This window comes from Salvelinus fontinalis, chromosome 1, assembly GCF_029448725.1.
Source record: "Salvelinus fontinalis isolate EN_2023a chromosome 1, ASM2944872v1, whole genome shotgun sequence".
In the NCBI taxonomy this organism is placed as follows: Eukaryota; Metazoa; Chordata; class Actinopteri; order Salmoniformes; family Salmonidae; genus Salvelinus; species Salvelinus fontinalis.
Genome location: NC_074665.1, coordinates 58,798,059 through 58,823,745, shown reverse-complemented (window position 1 = coordinate 58,823,745; position 25,687 = coordinate 58,798,059). Strand labels below are relative to the sequence as shown.

At 42.6% G+C, this 25,687-nt stretch overlaps 1 protein-coding gene across 2 annotated transcripts in view; it reads left to right on the top strand.

Annotated features, from left to right (window-relative positions):
* Positions 1-23,586, top strand: part of LOC129858559 (acylphosphatase-2-like) — a 35,024-nt gene extending 11,438 nt beyond the window's left edge. Inside the window, exons 1-4 of one of the 2 annotated variants that reach the window (XM_055927889.1) lie at positions 9,259-9,341; positions 9,777-9,793; positions 10,221-10,330; positions 23,010-23,586. In XM_055927889.1, the coding sequence (XP_055783864.1) occupies positions 9,275-9,341; positions 9,777-9,793; positions 10,221-10,330; positions 23,010-23,124 (309 nt within the window). In that variant the 5' untranslated portion in view covers positions 9,259-9,274 and the 3' untranslated portion in view covers positions 23,125-23,586. Of the gene's footprint in view, positions 1-9,258; positions 9,342-9,776; positions 9,794-10,220; positions 10,331-23,009 lie in introns of those variants that run through there. The other variant, XM_055927897.1, reaches the window with a different exon arrangement.
* The last annotated feature ends 2,101 nt before the right edge of the window (positions 23,587-25,687 follow it).

The following is a 25,687-nucleotide window of genomic DNA, read 5'->3' as shown; positions in this document are numbered from 1 at the left end:
CATTTGCGTAAATGTTGCCCCATTATATTCTAAACTATTGATAGTTTCCTGTTTAGAAAAGTGAACCTTCATGCTCAAACCCAGAACATCCATTTACTTCCCCCTACAGAAAATACCATCCTTAGGTTCACAGTGGGTGTAATAATGCAGTAGCAAGCTCTTAGGTTGTTAGAACCTGTAGGCTATGTGTCATTGAAGGCAAGTGTAAATCAGAGACTCTTAGCAAGCAAGTGTTACTTTGCTTATTTAGTGAAGTGCACTACGCTTAAAAAATACACAAAGCAATGGACACTTGCAAGAACCTAAATGAAGAAACACAGATCATTTTACAATATGGTCACTCATGACTGGAATACTGTGCAATTGAATACTACAAGCAACTTGAAGACACCAACCTTGGACATGACCAAATATCTCAATATACGGAACACAATTTTGCACCAACTGCGTCATTAGATATGGTGAATTTAACAGCTGTCCAGAATAATGTCAGGAGGAACTGGCAACAGAAAAGCTTGAGCCACTTTGTCCACTAGATGGCAGACAAACCATCCTGTCTCATTCAGTACACAGCTCTACTGCTGTTTTTAGACATATTTCCTAAAACACTCATATCTTGGATAACCATGGTAAATGCCAGCCGTCATTTAAAAAAAGCACACAAGAAAAACACAGTCAATTGCCTTAGTCTTTAGTAGTGAGGATGTTAGTGTTGAAAATATCATTTGGGTGAAGGTTCAGCAAATGTCTGGCTCTATCGGATGGAAACAAGAGTTGATTTGATAGATCCCTCAGGGTCTGAAATTACATACAAACAAACATAACCTACTTAACCTGTAAAATACAGTGCAGAGCGGCTATATACCCAACACATACAAATAAATACATCAGATGCACACACACAACAAACACACAAATAATGATACACATCAGAACAGCAAAACAGTAAAACTCATATTCTTTTCAGAAAACATCAACACACACACTCAGTGCCATCAATCATTTTGGATCACTTAAACCCATGCAGTGAAGGGCTTTGGAGCAGTCTTGTCTCAGCTTCCTCCATTGACCAGCTACTCTACATCTGAGTGAGCTTGTTTGCTTTTGCAAAATTTGGTCACTGAAAATGTTAAGCTGTTGGATTTCAACGGACAGACTTGAAATTCAGAGTGGCGGGGTCCAAGATGTGTTTCAGTGAGCCAATGTGTACATACAGGAAAACACCAAGCGATCAGCAGATAATGCCAGTCCAGAACACACAGTAATCCACAGAGATCTCATTCTATAAACACATACATACACAGCTGGCAGGTTACCCCCCCCCCCCCCCCCCCCCCCAGTACTGTGGGTGGCAATCAGCCAGGCGGAACCTGGATCAGTCAGTAATGTAGTACCATATCCCAATGATGCAATAACGATTGTGGAAACAGAACGTGATTTAAATAGAAAGCTTTATCAAATCAGATAACGTGTTCAAATTTTTGTCCAGCAAATGTTGGGTACAATGCCCATCTGATTCAAAGTGATAGGAGAAATGTAAACACATTAACACAGAATAAGAGCAAATGACCTAAGCAGGCTACTGTAGCCGTTGGCAAATGCAGTACTGAATAAAATAGATCATTGTGGACTGTGAACCTAAGGATGGTATTTGCTGTAGGGGGAGACAAGTGGATGTTCTGGGTTTGAGCATAAAGTTTAACTTTTCTAAACCAGAAACTATCAGTTCTAGTTTAGAATATAACGTGGCAATATTTATGCAATGCATTTTTTTCTACTGGAGATGTTGTACAGTATATGAGCTTTTATTTAAATTTGGAGGTAGTAGTAAATATGAATATACTGTATTTGAATGGAAATATATTCCCTTGGATATGTAACATGAGTATTGACTGGGTTTGGAAATGTGAGTCAATGTGGGTGGGAGGATTTATTTTCTGGTATATGGATTGGAAATTAATTACAAGGGTTAGGAATGGCACATTTGTACTATTTATACTTTTGCCATCAAAGTCAGTGTGAGGTTGATGCTGCAGGCAAAGATCAGTCAGGAGTCCAGTTCAGCTCAGTTCATGTTTCTGAGTCAGCAGGTAGCTGCAGGTCATAGTGCATTCGAAAAGTGCATTCATAGTGCATTCACTTTTTCCACATTTTGTTACATTACAGCTTTATTCTAAAATTAGTTTTTCTTCTCATCAATCTACACACAATACCCCATAATGACAAAGCAAAAACATACCTTATTTACATTTATGTAAATACCCTATTTACATAAATATTCACACCCTTTGCTAAGAGACTCGAATTTGAGCTCAGGTGCATTCTGTTTCTATTGATCCCCCTTGAGTTGTTTCTACAACTTAATTGGAGTCCACCTGTAGACATGATTTGGAAAGGCACACACCTGTCTATGTAAGGTCTCAAAGTTGGCAGTGCATGTCAGAGCAAGAACCAAGCCATGAGGTCGAAGGAATTGTGCGTAGAGCTCCGAGAGGATTCTGTAGAGACACAGATCTGGGTAAGGGTACCGAAATAGTTTTTTCAGCATTGAAGGTCCCCAAGAACACAGTAGCCTCCATCATTATTAAATGGAAGAAGTGTGGAAACACCAAGACTCTTCCTAGAGCTGGACCCCGGCCAAACTGAACAATCGGGGGAGAAGGGCCTTGGTCGGGGACGTATCAATGAATCTACCAGGTACCACCCCAAAGCTGTAAACACGGGCACCCTCATAGATATCATCCTCACCAACTTGCCCTCTAAATACACCTCTGCTGTTTTCAACCAAGATCTCAGCGATCACTGCCTCATTGCCTGCATCCATAATGGGTCAGCGGTCAAACGACCTCCACTCATCACTGTCAAACGCTCCCTGAAACACTTCAGCGAGCAGGCCTTTCTAATCGACCTGGCCGGGGTATCCTGGCAGGATATTGATCTCATCCCGTCAGTAGAGGATGCCTGGTTATTTTTTTTAAATGTCTTCCTCACCATCTTAAATAAGCATGCCCCATTCAAGAAATTTAGAACCAGGAACAGATATAGCCCATGGTTCTCTCCAGACCTGACTGCCCTTAACCAACACAAAAGCATCCTATGGCGTTCTGCATTAGCATCGAACAGCCCCCGTGATATGCAACTTTTCAGGGAAGCTAGAAACCAATATACACAGGCAGTTAGAAAAGCCAAGGCTAGCTTTTTTCAAGCAGAAATTTGCGTCCTGTAACACAAACTCAAAAAAGTTCTGGGACCCTGTAAAGATCATGGAGAATAAGAACACCTCCTCCCAGCTGCCCACTGCACCGAGGACAGGAAACACTGTCACCACCGATAAATCCACTATAATTGAGAATTTCAATAAGCATTTTTCTACAGCTGGCCATTCTTTCCACCTGGCTACCCCTACCCCGGTTAACAGCACTGCGCCCCCCACAGCAACTCGCCCAAGCCTTCCCCATTTCTCTTTCTCCCAAATCCAATCAGCTGATGTTCTGAAAGAGCTGCACAATCTGGACCCCTACAAATCAGCCGGGCTAGACAATCTGGACCCTTTCTTTCTAAAACTGATCTGCCAAAATTGTTGCAACCCCTATTACTAGCCTATTCAACCTCTCTTTCTTGTCATCTGAGATTCCCAAAGATTGGAAAGCAGCTGCAGTCATCCCCCTCTTCAAAGGGGGGGGACACTCTTGACCCAAACTGCTACAGACCTATATCTATCCTACCCTGCCTTTCTAAGGTCTTCGAAAGCCAAGTCAACAAACAGATTACCGACCATTTCGAATCCCACCATTCCTTCTCCGCTATGCAATCTGGTTTCAAAGCTGGTCATGGGTGCACCTCAGCCACGCTCAAGGTCCTAAACGATATCCTAACCGCCATCGATAAGAAACAATACTGTGCAGCCGTATTCATTGACCTGGCCAAGGCTTTCGACTCTGTCAATCACCACATCCTCATCGGCAGACTCGATAGCCTTGGTTTCTCAAATGATTGGCTCGCCTGGTTCACCAACTACTTCTCTGATAGAGTTCAGTGTGCCAAATCGGAGGGCCTGTTGTCCGGGCCTCTGGCAGTCTCTATGGGGGTGCCACAGGGTTCAATTCTTGGACCGACTCTCTTCTCTGTATACATCAATGATGTAGCTCTTGCTGCTGGTGAGTCTCTGATCCACCTTTACGCAGACGACACCATTCTGTATACTTCTGGCCCTTCTTTGGACACTGTGTTAACAACCCTCCAGACGAGCTTCAATGCCATACAACTCTCCTTCCGTGGCCTCCAATTGCTCTTAAATACAAGTAAAACTAAATGCATGCTCTTCAACCGATCGCTGCCTGCACCTGCCCGCCTGTCCAACATCACTACTCTGGACGGTTCCGACTTAGAATATGTGGACAACTACAAATACATAGGTGTCTGGTTAGACTGTAAACTCTCCTTCCAGACTCATATCAAACATCTCCAATCCAAAGTTAAATCTAGAATTGGCTTCCTATTTCGCAACAAAGCATCCTTCACTCACGCTGCCAAACATACCCATGTAAAACTGACCATCCTACCGATCCTCGACTTCGGCGATGTCATTTACAAAATAGCCTCCAATACCCTACTCAATAAATTGGATGCAGTGTATCACAGTGCCATCCGTTTTGTCACCAAAGCCCCATATACTACCCACCACTGCGACCTGTACGCTCTCGTTGGCTGGCCCTCGCTTCATACTTGTCGCCAAACCCACTGGCTCCAAGGCATCTACAAGACTCTGCTAGATAAAGTCCCCCCTTATCTCAGCTCGCTGGTGACCATATCCGCACCCACCTGTAGCACACGCTCCAGCAGGTATATCTCTCTGGTCACCCCCAAAACCAATTCTTCCTTTGGCCGCCTCTCCTTCCAGTTCTCTGCTGCCAATGACTGGGATGAACTACAAAAATCTCTGAAACTGGAAACACTTATCTCCCTCACTAGCTTTAAGCACCAGCTGTCAGAGCAGCTCACAGATTACTGCACCTGTACATAGCCCATCTATAATTTAGCCCTAACAACTACCTCTCCCTCTACTGTATTTATTTATTTATTTTGCTCCTTTGCACACCATTATTTCTATCTCTACTTTGCTCATTCTTCCACTGCAAATCTACCATTCCAGTGTTTTACTTGCTATATTGTATTTACTTCGCCACCATGGCCTTTTTTTTGCCTTTACCTCCCTTATCTCACCTCATTTGCTCACATTGTATATACTTATTTTTCTACTGTATTATTGACTGTATGTTTGTTTTACTCCATGTGTAACTCTGTGTTGTTGTATGTGTCGAACTGCTTTGCTTTATCTTGGCCAGGTCGCAATTGTAAATGAGAACTTGTTCTCAACTTGCCTACCTGGTTAAATAAAGGTGAAATTTAAAAAAATAAAAATAAAAAATCTGTTATATCAATATCAGACAAGTGCTAGACCGCTGCAGGTTTGTATGAAGCTTAAAGTTAGCAAACAGCTGCAGGGTTGTGCTGGTTAGCTACCAAGATTGCATGGGTCATTTATCTAATAAGCCTTTACAAACAAGCTATTTTGTGACTAAGCATTCTTTTCAAATGTTTTCTGAAAATAATATGAGTTTTACTGCTGTGCTGTTCTGATGTGTATCAGTATCTATCTGTGTGTTTGTGTGTGTGCACATCTGATTTAGACGTGTTTGTTTGTGTGTGTTGGGTATATAGCCGCTCTGCACTGTATTTTACAGGTTAAGTAGGTTATGCTTTTTGTAATTTCAGACCCTGGGGGGATCTATCAAATCAACTCATTTCCATCAGATAGAGCCAGACATTTGCTGAATTTTCACCTAAATGTTATTTTTCATCCTCACTAATACAGACAATTGACTGTGTTTTGCTTGGGTGCTTTTTTTCCCCAATGGCTGGCATTTACCATGGCTATCCAAGATATGAGTGTTTTAGGAAATATGTCTAAAAACAGCAGTAGATCTGTGGGCCAAATGAGACAGGATGGTTTGTCTGCCATCTAGTGGACAAAGTGGTTCAAGCTTTTCTGTTGCCAGTTCCTCCTGACATTATTCTGGACAACTGTTGGTGTCTTCAAGTCGGTGTCTGCGACGTGGCTGGTTTCTGCAGACCCTGCCACATACGTCTGAGCCGTTGAATTGCATCTCCACTTTGTCTCTGTACTGACATTTTGCCTGTTTGATTGTCTTACAGAGGGAATAATTACACTGTATTTGACCATATTCCCAGTCACCTTGCCGTGGTTAAATGCGGTGGTTAGCGTTTTCAGTTTTACGCAAATGCTGTCATCCATGTTTTTTGGTTTGGGTAGGTTTTAATAGTCACAGTGGGAACAACATCCCTATACTCTTTCTGATGAACTCAGTCACCGTGTCCGTGTATATGTCAATGTTATTCTCAGAGGCAACCCGGAACATATCCCAGTCCTCGTGATCAAAACAATCTTGAAATATGGATTTTGATTGGTCAGACCAGCGTTTAATAGACCTTAGCACAGGTACTTCTTGTTTGAGTTTCTGCTTATAGGAAGGGAGGAGCAGAATGGAGTCATGATCTGATTTGCCAAAGGGAGGGCAGGGGAGGGCCTTGTAGCCATCCCGGAAGGAAGAGTAACAATGGTTGAGAGTTCTTGTATTGCGAGTACTACAGTCAGTGTTGATAGAAATCCCCAGCCACAATAAATGCAACCTCAGTGTTACATAGGCCTCTAGGAAGAGGGAACGCAACACCCTGCTACAACTCCACTCACCGTGGAGTGAAAGAGGTATGGGACTGTAGGTGCGAGTAAGGATGACAAAGGCAGAGAATTTACCGTTTACTGGAAATTTATTCCTTCACACGGTAATATGCTTTCAATTGTGGGGAAAAGGGGCTGAACGGAACCAAAGCAAAGAAAGTAAATGTCAAAGCCTCCTCTCCTACCTACCCACTACTTACCTAGCTTAGCACCACCTGGTGCGCTAACCAAAATACAAGGGGGTGGTCCGCCCAGGTCTTACCTAGTGTATGTAGACAGTAAAATCTACGGGTTATGTATGCCCGCAGGCCTCTTGCCTAAGCACTCCCTAGGTGCCTTCCCCTTCCCCCCCGGGAACAAATGAAACAGAATAATACAAACAAGTTCAACAATCAAAACAGACCTTTGGACATAAACATACCTCCGCAGGACCGCTACAAAATACTTCACAAAAAAAACTACTAACTCAAGAAGCTCTCTCTCTGAGCAACAAATAAACACAGAATACAGGGCATAACCATACACTCTCTCTCGCTCTGCAACAACCAACATAGGACATACTAATCATCTCCCTTCTGAGCAACAGAACACTGGCTTATATAGCTGGAGAAGGAGTCTAATGGGATACAGCTGTATCCTGACGGGGCGGGGTCAGCTCCAATTAGCAATGGGGCCGACCAATCAGCTGCTTGGGGGAATTTCAGGAAGCCATCCTGAAACACACACATACAAACAAAACCACAACACAGAAACTGGGGAATGTAACACTCAGGAAATGTGGTTTCCACTTTGCACAAAGCCCAGTGTAGTTCCTTGAGGGCCGTCGTGGTATCGGCTTGAGGGGGAATATACACACCTGTGACTATAACTGAAGAGAATTCTCTTGGGAGGTAATAAGGTTGACATTTGATTGTGAGATATTCTCGGTCGGGTTAACAAAAGGACCTGTGTTCCACTACGTTATCACAATCACACCATGAGTAGTTACTCATGAAACATGCACCGCCGCCTTGCTTCTCCCAGGAGAGTTCTTTATTCCTGTCTGCACGATGTACTGAGAACCCAGCTGGCTGTATGGACAGGGACACATAGCATAATGATTCTAACAACCTAAGAGCTTGTTGCTGCATTATTACACCCACTGTGAACCTAAGGATGGTATTTGTTGTAGGAGGAAGCACATGGATGTTCTGGGCTTGAGCATAAAGGTTCACTTTTCTAAACTGGAAAGTATCAGTTCATGTTTAGAAAATAATGGGGTAATATTTATGCAAATACATTTTTTCTACTGGATATGTTGTATAAGAACTATATTTTAATTTGAATGTGGTAGTAAATATGAATATATTTTAAAGTAACTGTATTCCCTTGGATATGTAATATGAGTATTGCCTGGGTTGTGAGTCAATGTGGGTGAGAGGATTTTTTTTCTGGGTTCTGGAGTGGAAATTCATTCCACGGGTTAAGAAATGGCACATTTGTGCTATTTATACTTTTGCCCTCAGTCAGTGTGAGGTTGATGCTGCAGGCAAAGTTCAATCAGGAGTCCAGTTCAGCTCATGTTTCTGAGTCAGCAGGTAGCTGCAGGTCATAGCTAAGGGGCCCCAGGTTGGCAGAGAGCCCTAGTTATCATTTAGCCCAAGGTTAACACTATATTCTAGTTACTGGTAGGTCAGATAGGTAGCTTCATGTTAGCCGGTATATCAGCCTGAGACAAGCGCTAGACAGCTGCAGGTATAGAGGAAGCTTAAAGTTATCAAACAGCTGCAGGGTTGTGGTAGTTAGCTACCAAGATTGCATGGGTCATTTATCTAATAACCTATACAAGCTAGCTATTTTGTGATTAAGCATTCTTTTCAGATGTTTTCTGAATATAATATGAGTTTCACTGCTGTGCTGTTCTGATGTGTATAAGTATCTCTGTGCTTGCTGTGTGTATGTATGTGTGTGTGTGTGTGTGTGTGTGTGTGTGTGTGTGTGTGTGTGTGTGTGTGTGTGTGTGTGTGTGTGTGTGTGTGTGTGTGTGTGTGTGTGTGTGTGTGTGTGTGTGTGTGTGTGTGTGTGTGTGTGCGTTCATCTGATTTACACGTGTATTTATTTGTATGTGTTGGGTATATAGCCGCTCTGCACTGTATTTTACAGGTTAAGTAGGTTATGTTTGTTTGTTTGTATGTAATTTCAGACCCTGAGGGATCTATCAAATCAACTCTTGTTTCCATCCAGTCAGACATTTGCTGAACCTTCACCCAAAAGCTCTTTTCAACACCAACGCCCTCACTAATACAGACTTTGACACTTGACATTGTTTTGCTTGTGTGCTTTCCCCCCCAATGGCTGGCATTTACCATGGCTATCCAAGATATGAGTGTTTTAGGAAATATGTCTAAAAACAGCAGTAGAGCTGTGTACCGAATGAGACAGGATGGTTTGTCTGCCATCTAGTGGACAAAGTGGCTCAAGCTTTTCTGTTGCCAGTTCCTCTTGACATTATTCTGGACAGCTGTTGAATTCACCATGTCCAATGACGCAGCTGGTGCAAAATTGTGTTCTGTAGATTTTGAGATATTTGGCCATGTCCAAGGTTGGTGTCTTCATGTTGCTTGTAATTATTAATTGCACAGTATTCCCGTCGTTAGTGACCATACTGTAAAATGATCTGTGTTTCTTCATTTAGGTTCTTGCAAGTGTCCATTGCTCTGTGTTTTTATAAGCGTAGTGCACTTCACTAAATAATCAAAGTAACACTTGCTTGCTAAGAGTCTCTGATTTACACTTGCCTTCAATGACACATAGCCTACAGGTTCTAACAACCTAAGAGCTTGCTACTGCATTATTACACCCACATTCTGTTTACAATCCTACAGTTAGCTATTTGTTTCCACCCACAGTACTCTTACAGTACAGTCAATATGGAACCTATCATCATAAGTGAAGACTCAGTCAACTGTATAAGCTAATAAGTGACACACCGGCCTATTATATTTGTCAGTAATCACGTTTTCTCTGTTTCTTGTAGGGGTCTGTTTCAGAATGGTAAGTTTCTCCCACAAGACCCTATAACTGAATTTCAGTCAAATGAAAATAATAAAAATTCTACTCTGCTAAATGAAGTGCCCACCCCTCGCACTTTCACAGAGGAGATGCCAACCAACAGTATAGTGCCTAGTGATATCACTCATGACTGTATGAATCATGCTCATCTCTCTCTCTCTCTCTCTCTCTCTCTCTCTCTCTCTCTCTCTCTCTCTCTCTCTCTCTCTCTCTCTCTCTCTCTCTCTCTCTCTCTCTCTCTCTCTCTCTCTCTCTCTCTCTCTCTCTCTCTCTCTCTCTCTCTCTCTCTCTCTCTCTCTCTCTCTCTCTCTCTCTCTCTCTCTCTCTCTCTCTCTCTCTCTCTCTCTCTCTCTCTCTCTCTCTCTCTCTCTCTCTCTCTCTCTCTCTCTCTCTCTCTCTCTCTCTACAGTACACAGAAAAGGAGGGTCTGAGACTGGGTCTGTGTGGCTGGGTGAAGAACACCAACAAGGGCACTGTGGTCGGCCAGGTTCAGGGGCCTGCAGACATGATCTGTGAGATGTAAGTCCTACACCACTATCTACTGCATTGAAAAAACACCCCATGCTAACCAAGGCGCGGAACGCAGTAAAAGCTCCACAGAGTGAAAGACAGTAGGAACAACAGTCTTATTTTGCATTGAAATATGGACTTTGAAAATGTTCTAACCATTTTCAACCCTTTCTAAAAGTGATACAGAATGCAGTGCCAATCATCCCCTCCCATTGCTGATCTGTCTTAAAGGCCCTGTGTTTTATATACACTAAGTATACAAAACATTTAAAACACTTGCTCTTTCCATGACATACACTGACCAGGTGAATCCAGGTGAAAGCTATGATCGCTTATTGATGTCACTTCTTAAATCCGCTTCGATCAGTGTAGATGAAGGGGATGAGACAGGTTAAAGAAGAATTTTTAAGGCTCGAGACAATTGAAACATGGATTGTGTATGTGTGCCATTCAGTGGGTGAATGAGCAAGAAAAAAGTTTTTAGTGCCTTTGAACGGGGTATGGTAGTAGGTGCCAGGCACACCGGTTTGTGTCAAGAACTGCAACGCTGCTGGGCTTTTCATGGTCAACAGTTTCCCGTGTGTATCAAGAATGGTCCACCACCCAAAGGACATCCAGCCAACTTTATACAACTTGTCATATGCGATGACGCTGGAGAGACGAAGCAGGTACGGGGAGTAAAACATTTAATAAAGACGGGCATGGAACGAGACAGGAACAGCGTCAGCAAACTAATACTAAAGACAAAAACAATACAGCAGCAGGGAACAGAGCTGGGTAACTGACAAATATAGGGGAGGAAATGAACAGGTGATAAATGAGTCCAGGTGAGTCCACTAACGCTGATGCGCGTGATGAGGGAAGGCAGGTGTGCGTGATGGATGGCAGGAGTGCGTGATGGATGGCAGGAGTGTGTGATGCAGGGCAATTTGGCGCCCTAAAGTGCCAGGGGGAGGGAAGAGCGGAAGCAGACGTGACACAAACTGTGGGAAGCATTGGAGAAAACATGGGCCAGCATCCCTGTGGAACGCAACTCAATATTAGGAAAGTGTTCCTAATGTTTGGTATACTCAGTATATATTTCCACACTATGAGGTTGGAATAATACTGTGAAATTGTGAAAATTATGATAATGCAATTTTAGTGTAAGAGCTGTTTGAAAAGACCTGAAATGTCAGCCTGTTTTGGTGGGATGGAGTTTTAGCCTGCCTGTCGACATCACCAGGTAGTATAAGTTAATATACCAATAATAGAGAGAGTTTCAAACCTCTGCCAATAACAGATAGGGATCTGTAACCTGAAAACTCCCATTAGGCTCATCCAATTAGGCCCCTAACTCAGACCACTCCCAGACAGTCCGAGCAAAATTCTTGCCTGAGAAATTGCTATTTGCTAAGACCATTTTGACCATTTTAGTTGAATAAAATAACAGTAAGGTACTTAATTGTTACCCAGAAATGATTTGATATTGAGATAATTAAAAAAAGTGTAATGGCTGCATTGGGCCTTTACTCAGTGCCTGACTTGGGCAGGAGCTCACTTGAGCTCTTCTACTGCTTGAGCTCCTATTCCACTTATAGAATATTAGCTCAAAAGTATTGCGGAGCTCCTGCACCTAAATGTAAACAGTACCAGCACCCAAAATGAATACCGGCACGTATTTCAGTCCAAGTCAAGCACTGCCTTTAATGTTTTTCTCTTATTATACCAGCAGGTGGCACTATTACCCTACAAAGACCAGTTCCAGCATTCCATAGTCGTGTTATAGTCGTGTTATAGGACTAAACGCAATAGAATTTAGACTTTTTGGAGTCACACTTCACTCAGTGATTGTTTTTACAATCCTCACAATCCTCGAGTCTGTCTAGCCCCATAGATATGATTGGCTTTATTTTCCTCTGTTCTGGTGGGCAGGGCAATCCCAGACCACTGCCTGCACATTCTGTAATGATGAGATAGTCTTTTGGCATAGCCTTCCACTAGAACGTCCTGATACATTCAGTTTCTCTGGGAGAGAAATATCACACGATTCAAACTGCATTTTCCTTCCAAGTTAAGTGCTATTATCCAGACCTATTATTTTGACTGATCTTTGTGTGTTGGTGTGATATGAGCTATTAATTGTTGTTGGTGTTGGCTCACACGTAAGCTGATTACTATGGATAATGTGTTTCTTATTGTCAGAGTTTGTCACAAATGTTCCCTTTGAGAGTCCGTTTGGGGAGGAGATGAAAACCTGCGACTGTCTGCTCTATTTCTCTTTTTCTACATTTTCTTCTTTCTCCTCTCTCAACCTTGCTCTTTCGCTCTCTTGCTCTCTCTCGCCCTCTCTTGCTCTCTCGCTCTTTCTCTCGTCGATTGGCCAGGGAGTGAGTTTCTTGGTAGAGATAATCTCACCGACAGGACTGGGGTCCGGGGGTGGGTCTCTCATCCAGATGGGAATCTGATGTCATTGGGGTGGAGGCAGGTCACAGAGATTACATCATAATCTCAAGTGTGTTCCACAGAGAGCTATGGGAGGCTGCTCCACACACCCACCCAGCCGCACACCCTCTCTAATGCTTACTGTATCTCATCACTACGCCCAGAAATTCTTGTAACTAAACACACACACATACACACACACGTTGTTGATACACTGTAGGAGACAAAGTTTTCACAGATCAAAATGATTTTAGTTTTTAGTTAACTTCAGTCTTTCAAGACCTCTGTCAATGTGAGCCAAAACCGAGCTTTACATCTTTTCTCACTCTTAAAGGTTATTTGGTGTAGAGCACACTCTTTGGAAATGCCAAGCCTTCACAGATCACACCTACCCTTTCACGAGGGATACACATTGCTGTGTGTGTGTGTGCGTGCGTGCATGTGTTTGTGTGTTGTTTTCTTTTACGACAAGTACAAAAGTGTAATGGCTGATCCTGTTTCTCCATAGACAGTTGAAGCAGAAAAAAACAGAACGGTGTCTTTGGGACTCAGCAGGGGTCATCTCTTCCTGAGCTCAGCTCTGTTGAGTGTTCTGGATACCTCAACCTGTAGACATGGGATCATTGACAATGCAAACTAAACCCTGGTGCCTACTCACAAGGTCCAGCTGTGCGTGCTGCTATGGTAACAGTGTCATTCCTGGGCCATAAAACCTCTATTTAAAGAGCCCTAATGGAATTATCCCCAATTTACGCTGTCTGGTCAGGAGAGAGAGAGTGGTTTGGCCAGTATCAGTCAGCTTTTGTGTTCCCTAATATGACATGATTTCCTTCCTAATTGTTATTTTAGGCCACAGAATTCTGGGTGGATGGATGAACTCGCCCTACTATTGGGCCCAGATCATATCTGCATGGCTGCTGCATCCATCCCCATTGAGATAATTCAATCAGCCATACAGCTACAATGTATTCTACTCAAATCATTAACAAGATTATTCCTTTAACAAATAGGTTGACAAATAATAATGTCTGAAGCTATTGGACAGTATGCAGCTGAGCTCCTGCCTTGAATTGAGTGTTGAGTGTTTTTGATTTTCTCTGAAGCTATACCCAGTACCCCCGGCGGCAGGTAGCCTGGCGGTTGAGTGTTGGGCCTGTAACCAAATTGTTGCTGGATTGAATCGCAGAGCCGACTAGGTGAAAAATCTTTCTGTGCTCCTCCTGTAAATCGCTCTGAATAAGAGCATTTGCAAAATGACTGAAATGTACCCACCCACGTACCTGCATTTGGCCTTTTTTCTCTCATTTTCCACTGCTCTTTCCCTATCCTACTCTGTTCTGTGTTTGGATCATATTGCTTATTGGTATGTCACAAATAACTTATGTGTATAGAACAGCGAAGCCACCACTGAAATCAAGCTAGAAGTCCTCACCTGTTCAATCAGTTTCCAGCTAGCTGATGTAGGCTAGTAGGCTGTAACAGACAGGGAGTGGCATATTGTTTTTATATGTCACACACAGGGTTCTCTCATTCTTAAAATCAATGAAAGTCCTCACAGAAAGCACATGTGTTCCTGGGTGTTTTGTAGACTGGGAGAAAGTGGATGGTGTTTTAGCGCTCTGTATCAGTTGTACTATGTATGCAGCACTGTGGGACTGACCTGCTGCCTGCTATAACTAATATAGCTCTTCTCTCTCCTGAGTCGTGTGACCCAAATCAGAACAACTTCTGTGTAGGAAGAGACCTACAAACCACCACTAGGTGGGAGGGATGATTGTTCAAGAGTGAGGGAGAGTGACAGAGGGAGAGGAAATTAGAGAAAGCGAAAGGGAGAAACTGAAAGATGGATTAAGGGAGAGAGAGGGAGGGAGATTGAGTTAATCTATAAGAGAGGATGAGAGATGGGGATAGAATGAGAACAGGAGAGGGAGAAGCAGAGGGTGATGAGGGAGGATGATAAAGTAGTTAGATGGAGGAACAGGGCAGTGGAGGGGTGTGGCTGTAGGTGCCACTGTTTTTCCCAAGGCCTCTGTCCATGGCGGCTGAGACCACTGGTCAGCGAGTGGCATGGCGGGGACACAGATGGTCTGGATTCTGGCCCATTTAATCCCTCTTAGCCCTGTTTTGATGGAGCCCCAACTAAAGCCTTCGTCCTCTCTAAAGCTCTCTATAGGAATGCCACTACGCCCCCTATTCACTGCAGCTATGTGTAATGCACTGCATGCAGCTGTTGGGCTGATGACTGTTTGGGGACAGGGGTTTTCAGCCTATTATGAAGCTCAGACTGGCCCAGATGTTTCATTTTGACCTCCTCCAACTCCAATGGTAAGATTTCCTCTGGAAGGGTTTTGGATAAAGCTGCTGTTTAGGATGCTTTATCTCTTAGTGAACAAACATCCATCAATCAGTAAGGAATCCATGTAGGTACAATTCTAGAACTGGCACTGCTCATCTCATACCCTCTTCACATTCCTCACTCAGAGAACACACACTTCCCTTAGAAAACACACACACACACACCCTCCCATACCTACGCTCTCCCATGAGGAATTCCTCTGTGTATGAATTCAGAAGTTACAGAGGGGCAATATTGTGTTTGTATGAACAGTACATATGAGGTCAGTATATCCCCTCCTGCTAGAGCTCCCTCCCCCTGCGCTCTCCTCCCATAAGCTCAGGGACTTTCAAGCGTCCATCCTGGGAGCATGTTGACATCAGGGATGTGGCTGTGTTCAGAGTATCAGCCCCTCCCACAGATGGCTAACTCACTTACATCAAATGCACATTCCATAAGATTTCCTGCTGCTTGTTGCTCTTTTTAAATCCTGAAATGTAAAGTATTTCACCAATTGGAAGACTAGGCTACAATTGAAGGGTACAGTTCGAATCAGCCATCCCACATTATAATCCATACATATTAACATAACATAGTTTGTTTTATTTTACTGTGTCACCCTGGTTCTTTTAAGCAGGAAATGGTCTAGCTGGCCTGGCACTGTTAGTTTTGAATCACTTTGATACTGTTTTTAATCGCTTTGGTACTCTCTCCACAAGCATGTGGTACATTTTCACAAAATTCCACCCTTGTCACACTTGTAAAGCATCCATTCTTCTCATTACATTTCACAATACACATATTTTGACTCAATGGTTGTGTGGCGACTGATGTTTACAATCAAAATGAATAAACGATGACTGATTTTGAGTGAAACATTGGTTAAATCACCAAAATACAACATGACATCTTCTCAATGTAGTAATTTTACCTACCAGTTAATCCAATAGCAAACAATTAAAGATGTGTGTTTCAAATCAGCCTTAAAAGTACTATGCTACAGTACTGTAAATTACAGTAGATTACAGTTCACATTAAGCAATACACTTACAGTGCCTTCGGAAAGTATTCAGACCCCTTGACTTTTTCCACATTTTGTTAGGTTACAGTCTTATTCTAAGATTATATAATTTCCCCCCCTCATCAATCTACACACAATACCCCATAATGACAAAGCAAAAACTATTTTTTTGATTTTTTTTCTAATTTATAAAAACTACGAAACTGAAATATCCTAATTTACATAAGTACTCAGACCCTTTACGCAGTACTTTGTTGAAGCACCTTTGGCAGAGATTGCAATCTAATCTTCTTGGGTATGACGCTACAAGTTTGGCACACCTGTATTTGGGGAGTTTCTCCCATTCTTCTCTGCAGATCCTCTCAAGCTATTTCAGGTTGGATGGGGAGCTTTGCTGCACAGCTATTTTCAGGTCTCTCCAGAGATGTTCGATCGGGTTCAAGTCCGGGCTCTGGCTAGGCCACTCAAGGACGTTCAGAGACTTGTTCCGGAGCCACTCCTGCGTTGTCTTGGCAGGGTGCTTAGGGTTGTTGTAAACCTTCACCCCAGTCTGAGGTCCTGAGTGCTCTGGAGCAGGTTTTCATCAAGGAGCTCTCTGTACTTTGCTCCATTCATCTTTGCCTCGATCCTGCTAGTCTCCCAGTCCCTGCCACCACCATGCTTCACCATAGGGATGGTGCCATGTTCCCTCCAGACATGATGCTGGCATTCAGGCCAAAGAGTTCAATGTTGGTTTCATCAGACCAGAGAATCTTGTTTCTTTTGGTGCCCTTTGGCATTCTCCAAATGGGCTGTCACGTTCCTTTTACTGAGCAGTGGCTTCTGTCTGACCACTCTACCATAAAGACCTGATTGTTGGAGTTCTACAGAAATGGTTGTCCTTCTGGAAGGTTCTCCCATCTCCACAGAGGAACTCTGGAGCTCTGTCAGAATGACCATCGGGCTCTTGGTCATCTCCCTGACCAAGGCCCTTCTCCCCCGATTGCTCAGGTTGGCTGGGCGGCCAGCTCTAGTCTTGGTGGTTCCAAACTTCTTCTATTTAAGAATGATGGAGGCCACTGTGTTCTTGGGGACCTTCAATGCTGCAGAAATGTTTTGGTACCCTTCCCCAGATCTGTGCCTCAACACAATCCTGTCTCAGAGCTCTATGGACAATTCCTTCGACCTCATGGCTTGGTTTTTGCTCTGACATGCACTGTCAACTGTGGGACCTTATATAGACAGGTGTCTGCCTTTCCAAATCATGTACAATCAATTAAATTTACCACACATGGACACAAATCAAGTTGTAGAAACATCTCAAGAATGATCAATGGAAACAGGATGCACCTGAGCTCAACTTCGAGTCTTTTAGCAAGGGGTCTGAAAACTTATGTAAAGAAGGTGTTTCTAAAAACCTGTTTTTGCTTTGTCAAAATGGTGTGCTGTGTGTAGATTGTTGAGGATTTTTATTTATTTAATACATTTTAGAATAAGGCTGTAACGTAACAAATGTGTAAAAAGTCAAGGGGTCTGAATACTTTCCGAAGACACTGTATACCCAGTGAAGGCAAATAACCTTGAATGTAATGTGGATTTTAGCAAACAACAGCTAACAAAAGCTAACACAGTCAAATCAAACTCTGAAGTTACAGCTAACTAGCTCCCTTAAAATTTATTTGAGATATTTTGCATTGACATTCATGTCCACATTAATGATGCTGCATAATTTCACCTGGTCAGAAAAATGGCTAGCTGACATCCGACACCATTAACTATCTTTGCCAGGGGGGAGATCGAATTCGCATTTTGCAACATTGCTGCCAATGTCGGATTGGCAAACTGCAAGATTCATACAAAGCTCTGCTGTTGCAAACTAAAAGCATACACTCATAGATAAAAAGGCTCTATAGATAGAACCTTTTTGTCAATTCACATTTGAACTGCCATTCTGATTCAAAACCCAACTGCCATTCCATTATGGCGATGCAACAGGACGGTAGTTGAACTTGCAAATAGCCAACCAATAAGCATGTTATTTTTCTATTTATTAAGGTAAGCAAACGTTATTATTTAATTGAAATATGTAACGGTCCTGACCTGTTTTATGTTGTTTTTTGTATGTGTTTAGGTCAGGGCATGTGTTTTGGGTGGGCAGTCTATGTTATCTGTTTCTATGTTGGTTTTGGTTGCCTGGTATGGCTCTTAATTAGAGGCAGGTGTTTTGCGTTCTCCTCTAATTAAGAGTCATATTTAGGTAGGGTGTTCTCACTGTTTGTTTGTGGGTGATTGTCTCCTGTGTCTGTGTCGATTTTACACCATACGGGATTGTTTCGGTTTGTTCGTGCGTTTTTGTAGTAAGTACTTGTTCGTTCGCTCTGCGTGTGTTATGTCAGTTCGTCGTACTAAGTCTGTCTATTTTCGTTTTGTTATTTTGTTAGTTTATTCAAGTATAGTTTGTTTCGTTTTGTCTTATAAATAAAATTCATCATGTATTCACAACCCGCTGCGCCTTGGCTCGATCACTACACCTCCTCTTCTTATGAAGAGAGAGAGGAACGCCGTTACAAAATATATAAAACCAAAAGTCATATGGCAAATTATAGCTAGGCTAGATAAACAAAGTTGTATTAGAATTTGAGCACCATTTGTAAGCTGGTTTTTGCTATCTTTGCTATCTAGCTGCCTAGCTAGACAGGAAAAAGTTAGGCTACTTTAATTAGCCACTTACAAGCTAGCTAGCTAACAAATATTTTTTTATTATTATGGAATATGCCAAATAGAGCTAGCTACAGACCCAGCCTGACATTGGCAATTAGCTAATTGTTACTTTTATTTCAGTTGCAAAGTAGGTGTACTGTCTAATCAAATGTCCAAAATTAAATTCGACAAATTAAAATAAAACCTAACGTTTAGCACACATTCATTTGCATCAAGCCTGTTTTGAGCATTTGGCCATAAATTCTCATCCACAGCAATGTGAATGTTGTTCATGCACCGTGTGAAAAAGCTTTTGGCATGGCGAATCCAAGCTTGACATTGGTCTGCATTGATGTCGTCGTATGCCTCATCCATGGCCAGAAGGAGGGTGGCAAACTCATGGGGATGGCAATCGTATACATTACACCTCTAATTCATTAATTGGGTTAAGGAAAGGAGAGTATGGAGGCAGGTGAAGGGTCACGAATCGGGGATGGGCCCGAAACCATGCTTGAACTACCTCTGCATGTTGGAATCTGACATTGTCCCACACAATGACATCGGTGATCCCTTCATCTTGACAGGCCTGATCAATTTCATTGAGAAACAATGAGGTGTGCAGCTTTGTAGGATCCAAGTAATGGCCTATGTCCTACCACACCATCTTCAGAGATAGCTACGCACATGGAGATGTTTCCCCACGTTGTCCAGGCACTTGAACGGTCGCCCATTGGCGGATGAGGCTCTGCCCACGACGCAGAGTTTTGGCCAGGTTGAAGCCCACTTCATCAACAAAGATATACTTGTGATGGTTCACGGCAGCATCACCCTCTAAAAATATATATATATTTTTTATAGTATAGTTCCAACATGATATTGTGAAGTAGCATGTGCGTCAAATAGTAACAGCAGTACAGTATATAGTGCTGTACCTGAACATACTTGGCCCGCAGTTATTTCACCCTATCGTTGTTTCTCACAAAAAGCACCAGGTAAATGTGTTTCATAGATACCTGGTGCCTCTTCAAAAAGCGGGTGATTGTTGGTATGCTGATGGATGCCACATTGGCAAAGGTGTCATCGTGCTCCCTAATGGCCTGCTCGATTTCAGATGGTCGGTCAGCACACAGCCACATCCATGGGGTCTTGTCAATCCTGAGGGTAGAACAGTGTATACTGTCAATAGATCATACTGTAACATGTTTTGTGAATTTACATGCATTACAATGTCATTTACTGTACATGTAATGAGAAAGCATAGTGCACATCCTGCAGACTTACCTGTTTTCTTGACGAAATGTTGACAATTGATCTTCTCAGATTGGGGTGAACTAATCGGGCGGCCTCTGCCATGGTAAGGCCTCTGTTTACCATATGATCAACAGCGATGGTCCGGACTTCATTAGATACAACAGTTCCTGCCGTATGCCTCCCTCTCTCTGATGTCCACCTCTTTGACGGGGCCCATGTCCACCTCTCTGAGGGGCCCCTTGTCCATGAGCTATTTTATTTTTCCTCTCCCTTGCTGTCTATCCTGCTCCATGTTGAAAGAAAGTGCAAGTGTTTACACACACCCTTTTATATGGTGGCCAATTGTGGTTGCCCCTATGTGAAATCAATTAGCAATAACAAGTGGTTATTATCTATGGTTATCATGTATCATACATGTCATTTTATTGTATTTATTTGTATTGAACCTTTATTTAACTAGGCAAATCAGTTAAGAACAAATTCTTATTTACAATGACAGCCTACTACGGCCATACCCTAACACGGGCCAATTGTGCGCCGCCCTATGGGACTCCTAATCACGGCCGGTTGTTGATACAGCCTGGAATCGAATCAGGGTCTGTAGTGACGCCTCTAGGGCTGAGATGCAGTGCCTTAGACCGCTGCGCCACTTGGGAGCCCATTAGGAGGCCACATTTAGGTGTTTATACTTTACAAACACACATTTTATTTCTGTAATTCTCTAAATCCATATATAGTAGACAAACCAGTTAAGATCTATAGGTTTACCGAATGGTTAAGTGATTTTAACCATTAAGCGCAATTGGATTAAGAGATGGTCAAATGTTTTTAAACAAATGAGAAGAGAATCATATGAAATGTATTATGAGCATTGCATTGTGAAAGGTTTTTCCAGGTGAAATAACTAATTAGGTTTGGTGAAAAAGTTACTTTGTGATTTGCTTTTGTGTTGTACTTAGTCAATTGAAAATATGCTTCAAGTTTTGATCTTTTTGAGTTTTGAGTTTTGTACTAAGAGTTGTTCAATTTTACCACGTACTTGTGAAAATAGTACCAAAGCGATAAAAAAAACTTGTAACTTTGGCAGTGTTTGAAGTCCAACTTCATTATAAACCATACAGAGCCATTAGCCAGCCAGGCCCAGTTAAGATTGCTCCAGATTGCTCTCAAGGAACAATGCAATGCCTTAGTTTATTCTGCAGCAGAACATTTGTTTAAAACATATTGAATTCCTTCCCATACACTGGTCTATGTTATCTCATTTCCTCAAGTGTGTGGGAAAAAGGAAACGTCCTTTCCTCTAGAGGCCTGGTCAGTCAGTCAGGCAGTCAGGCAGAGTGGATGCAGTGGGTGGTGCTCACTCAGAGACCAGGCCATTATTATCAACCCACCATCAAATGGTCAATGTTAGGTCTTGTTATAGCAGCAAATACAGTCATTGCTCTCTCGTCGCTCTCGCTCTGTCTTTCTCTGTGACACACACCACATTGTTTCTCTTTTCATGTGCTTATTAGATCAGTTCACACGGTCATGTGCTTCTAAATTGGGATAATTCACTTATTAGGGGGTGGACTGGCGGGTAGCTTTGCTTGAGAGGTTCAACCTACGAGTCAAAAACATCAATGTCCATCTATTACCAGGACAAGAAGAGCAAATGCTTTGAACAAGGAAAATAGCCACAGACACATCATATAGTAGATAGACAACCCTCATTATGCTCATACTCTTTTGGGTTCAATACTCCATTTTATTTTGCAGAGTGAAGTCAGTGGAGATGAATATTTACCTGATGCAACGACGACTTAGAGCTAACCTCTAAGCCCTGTGATTGCTGTCAAATCAGCAGTCTGTGGGCTGTGTGCGACACTAGAGCAGAGCGGAGCAGAGAATGCAGATGGAGATGTTGCCTCATCCCTCTCTCTCTCTCCCTCCATTTCGCTCTCTGTCATTGAGGCAGCTGTCAGTCAGCCGGCACGCTATGGGCAGCTATTGCGTTGTGTCTCTGTGATCTGACCGAACTCCCGTCGCACCAGACCGTGCTTCAGGATGACCACATGTGGCGCACTGATCCTCTACAATCTCTCCACTAATCTACACAGACTAGGAAATAATGTATCCCATATCAGCCATGCAGCGACTTGAGTGACAGGGCCTCAGTCTCCAGGGCTTGACCTACATGCTGTAGAGTAAGCATGTTGCCTGTTGCTCCTCATTGAGTCATGTCTTGTGGTAAACTGAGGTTTAGACTCAAGACAGTGCTGAGTTATACAATTCAATTTACTTGATTATGTTTGTGTTGTGCTTTTCCCAAAGTCATTTGTCATAGAGAACACTAGAGATGGTGCCAAGAAAAACTGCCTCCTATGCACTGTACCGAGTTTGGCTGGGGCTTGGACTCAGGCTATAGCTGAATCATTTGTCTTTGCTGACAGAAGTTAGGATCATGTTGCTGAACCATTTTTACCAGTCGGCTGAAACAGAGGTTGAAGTTTTAGTGAATGCCCACAGCTGTTTACCAGATGACAAAAATCCCAGTTTTGCAAGGGATAGGAGGGACTATATTATAGCGGATACAGTCAATCTAGTGTCACCCACATGGGTTGGCCGGCTTTCTCAGAAAGCCTGCATTCCCTTTGTCCATCTGACATGTGACAAGCCTTATTTGGCCTTGGAACTGTTTGCTGAACAGAGGGGTCTCCAGAAAACCTCAGATTCCCTGCTGTCTAGAGCGTGTTCAAACTCTCAAAGTTAGTTTTAGCAGTGGAATGTATGTTCCCAAGCTATAGAGAACATGGTTAGCGGTTGAGATGATAAACAGATCATGTAGTAGCTTATATTAGAGAAAATAGCCAACACAAGAACAGAGCAGAGTGATCATTCCTTATGGGAAACAGAAGCAGTGTGTTGCCTAAAAGAATGACCATCATTGACATGAGGGTAGTGGATAACAGAACATCTCTATCTTTCTAATTGCACAGGAAGGTGTGGCTGAGTAAGGAGGGGAGTCCCAGCTGTCGCATCACCCGAGCCTCGTTCTCCAATGAGAGATCCATTGACAAGGTGGAGCTCTTTGGCTTCAAGACACGCTTCTGAGGAACTCCCTTCATCCAACGCCACTCTAACCACACCCTCTCCCGCACTTTTACCACATCAATGTCACCTACTGTCTCTGTGGGTACCACCTTATGTTTCTAAATGCATTGTTTCGTTCCCAACCTTTCTGAAAAATACATAAATAAATGTCAAGATTTTTTGAGATGTCTAAATCTATTATGCAGACAGTTTGAAATTGTGTGACATTTTTTTAAGTAGAAGCTAATCCAAATAGTTGCTCATCCAAAAGTTGTTGTCTTTTTCTCATAAATGCATTCCCCGTCTGAACATTTTGAATGTTACATTCAGGCTGGCAGAGCAGCATATATTGTCAGGCAGCTATGTTGCCTATGTGCTTTGCAGATTCTCAATGCTTTTCTTCTGAACATGTAATGCAATAAATAAAACCATTCAAGCTCGATGTTATTAGAATTCAATACAAATGCACTATTAAATAGTTAATACAAGGGACAAAATATCTCTTTTTGTTGTCCCTTTAAGATAGAGCCTCTTACTGTGTCTCTCCTACCTGGTCTCCTCTGGTCCTGAATAATGTTGTGTAAGGTCACGTGATTGTTTACCTAATCCAATTAAACACAGAGAAATCCAGACAGTCAGACTGCACCATCATGCTGAGTTGCCAAGACACAACTGGCCAAGTCAGGAGTATTGAATAACCCATTACAGTTTGTGTGTGTGCGTGTCTGCTAACGTGCATGTGTATCAGTGGAAGCTGCTGAGGGGAGGACGGCTCATAATAATGGCTGGAATGGATTAAATGGAATGGCATCAAACACATGGAAACGTGTTTGATACCACTCCATTCCAGCCATTATTATGAGCCGTCCTCCCCTCAGCAACCTCAACTGGTGTGTATGCTTGTGTGTGTGTGTGTGTGTTCGTGTGAGTGCGCGTGCATGCATCTGCATGATTTCCGGTTCATTAGACACGTAGGCCTATGTGTGTGTTTATCTCCATGGCGCTTGCACCTTCTTTCTCTCGCACAAATCATCTCGCTCTCTCTCTCTCTCTCTCTCTCGACACTATGTTGTTGACTCCCAGCTGCCCCTGCCCTGACCTCTTTCTACCTTGCCTTGTGCCAACACCATCTCGTCATCACCCAGTCAAGTCTACCTGAGTAACAACATCCATTCAGGTCTGATTTTTACCCAGCATGCAGTGTGATGGTAAATCCCCCATGTGAGCAGGAGCAGGGCAAAATCCTCTTATCTGACAGAGAAACTTGATTTAACCCAAGGGCTTATGATCCAATATTGAGCCCAGAGTCTCCTACTGCTCTGCATGGGAATACAGTCTCATAGAGAGAGAAGCATACTGTACCTGAGCCTCTCTACACAGCAGGAGGCTACAGTCCTTACAGCATTCATATGAACCTATCAGGACCCCTCCAGGGATAATGATGCTTGTTATAGATTTAGCTTAATCTAATTATGATATATGGGCAGTGCTTTATCTTATTATGACATATGGGCAGTGCTTTATCTAATCATGATATAGGGCAGTGCTTTATCTAATTATGATATAGGGGCAGTGCTTTATCTAATTATGATATATGGGCAGTGCTTTATCTAATCATGATATAGGGCAGTGCTTTATCTAATTATGATATATGGGCAGTGCTTTATCTTATTATGATATAGGGGCAGTGCTTTATCTTATTATGATATAGGGGCAGTGCTTTATCTTATTATGACATATGGGCAGTGCTTTATCTAATCATGATATAGGGCAGTGCTTTATCTAATTATGATATAGGGGCAGTGCTTTATCTAATTATGATATAGGGGCAGTGCTTTATCTAATCATGATATAGGGGCAGTGCTTTATCTAATCATGATATAGGGCAGTGCTTTATCTAATTATGATATATGGGCAGTGCTTTATCTTATTATGATATAGGGGCAGTGCTTTATCTTATTATGATATAGGGGCAGTGCTTTATCTAATTATGATATAGGGGCAGTGCTTTATCTTATTATGACATATGGGCAGTGCTTTATCTAATCATGATATAGGGCAGTGCTTTATCTAATTATGATATAGGGGCAGTGCTTTATCTAATTATGATATAGGGGCAGTGCTTTATCTAATCATGATATAGGGGCAGTGCTTTATCTAATCATGATATAGGGGCAGTGCTTTATCTAATTATGATATAGGGGCAGTGCTTTATCTAATTATGATATAGGGGCAGTGCTTTATCTAATTATGATATATGGGCAGTGCTTTATCTAATTATGATATATAGGCAGTGCTTTATGTCATAGACAGACAGACAGGTTTAGAAAGTGGGGGCTTCTTGGTAAATGACTAATTGTTTAAGTGCCCTATGAAGGCTCATGTGAAGGTTTTTTCCTGGTCTCAGATGATTGGATAAAAGCCTTTAGTCTCCCCCACGCCCCACCCCACCCTTCAGACAGGATCTCATATAGTAAAGATCAGTGGCACACTTAAAGTGACCAGGTAGCCTAAGCAGTCCCATTTCCTCCAGTCCATTACTACACTTGGGAACAGGGGTGTAATGGCCACTTAACAACAGGAT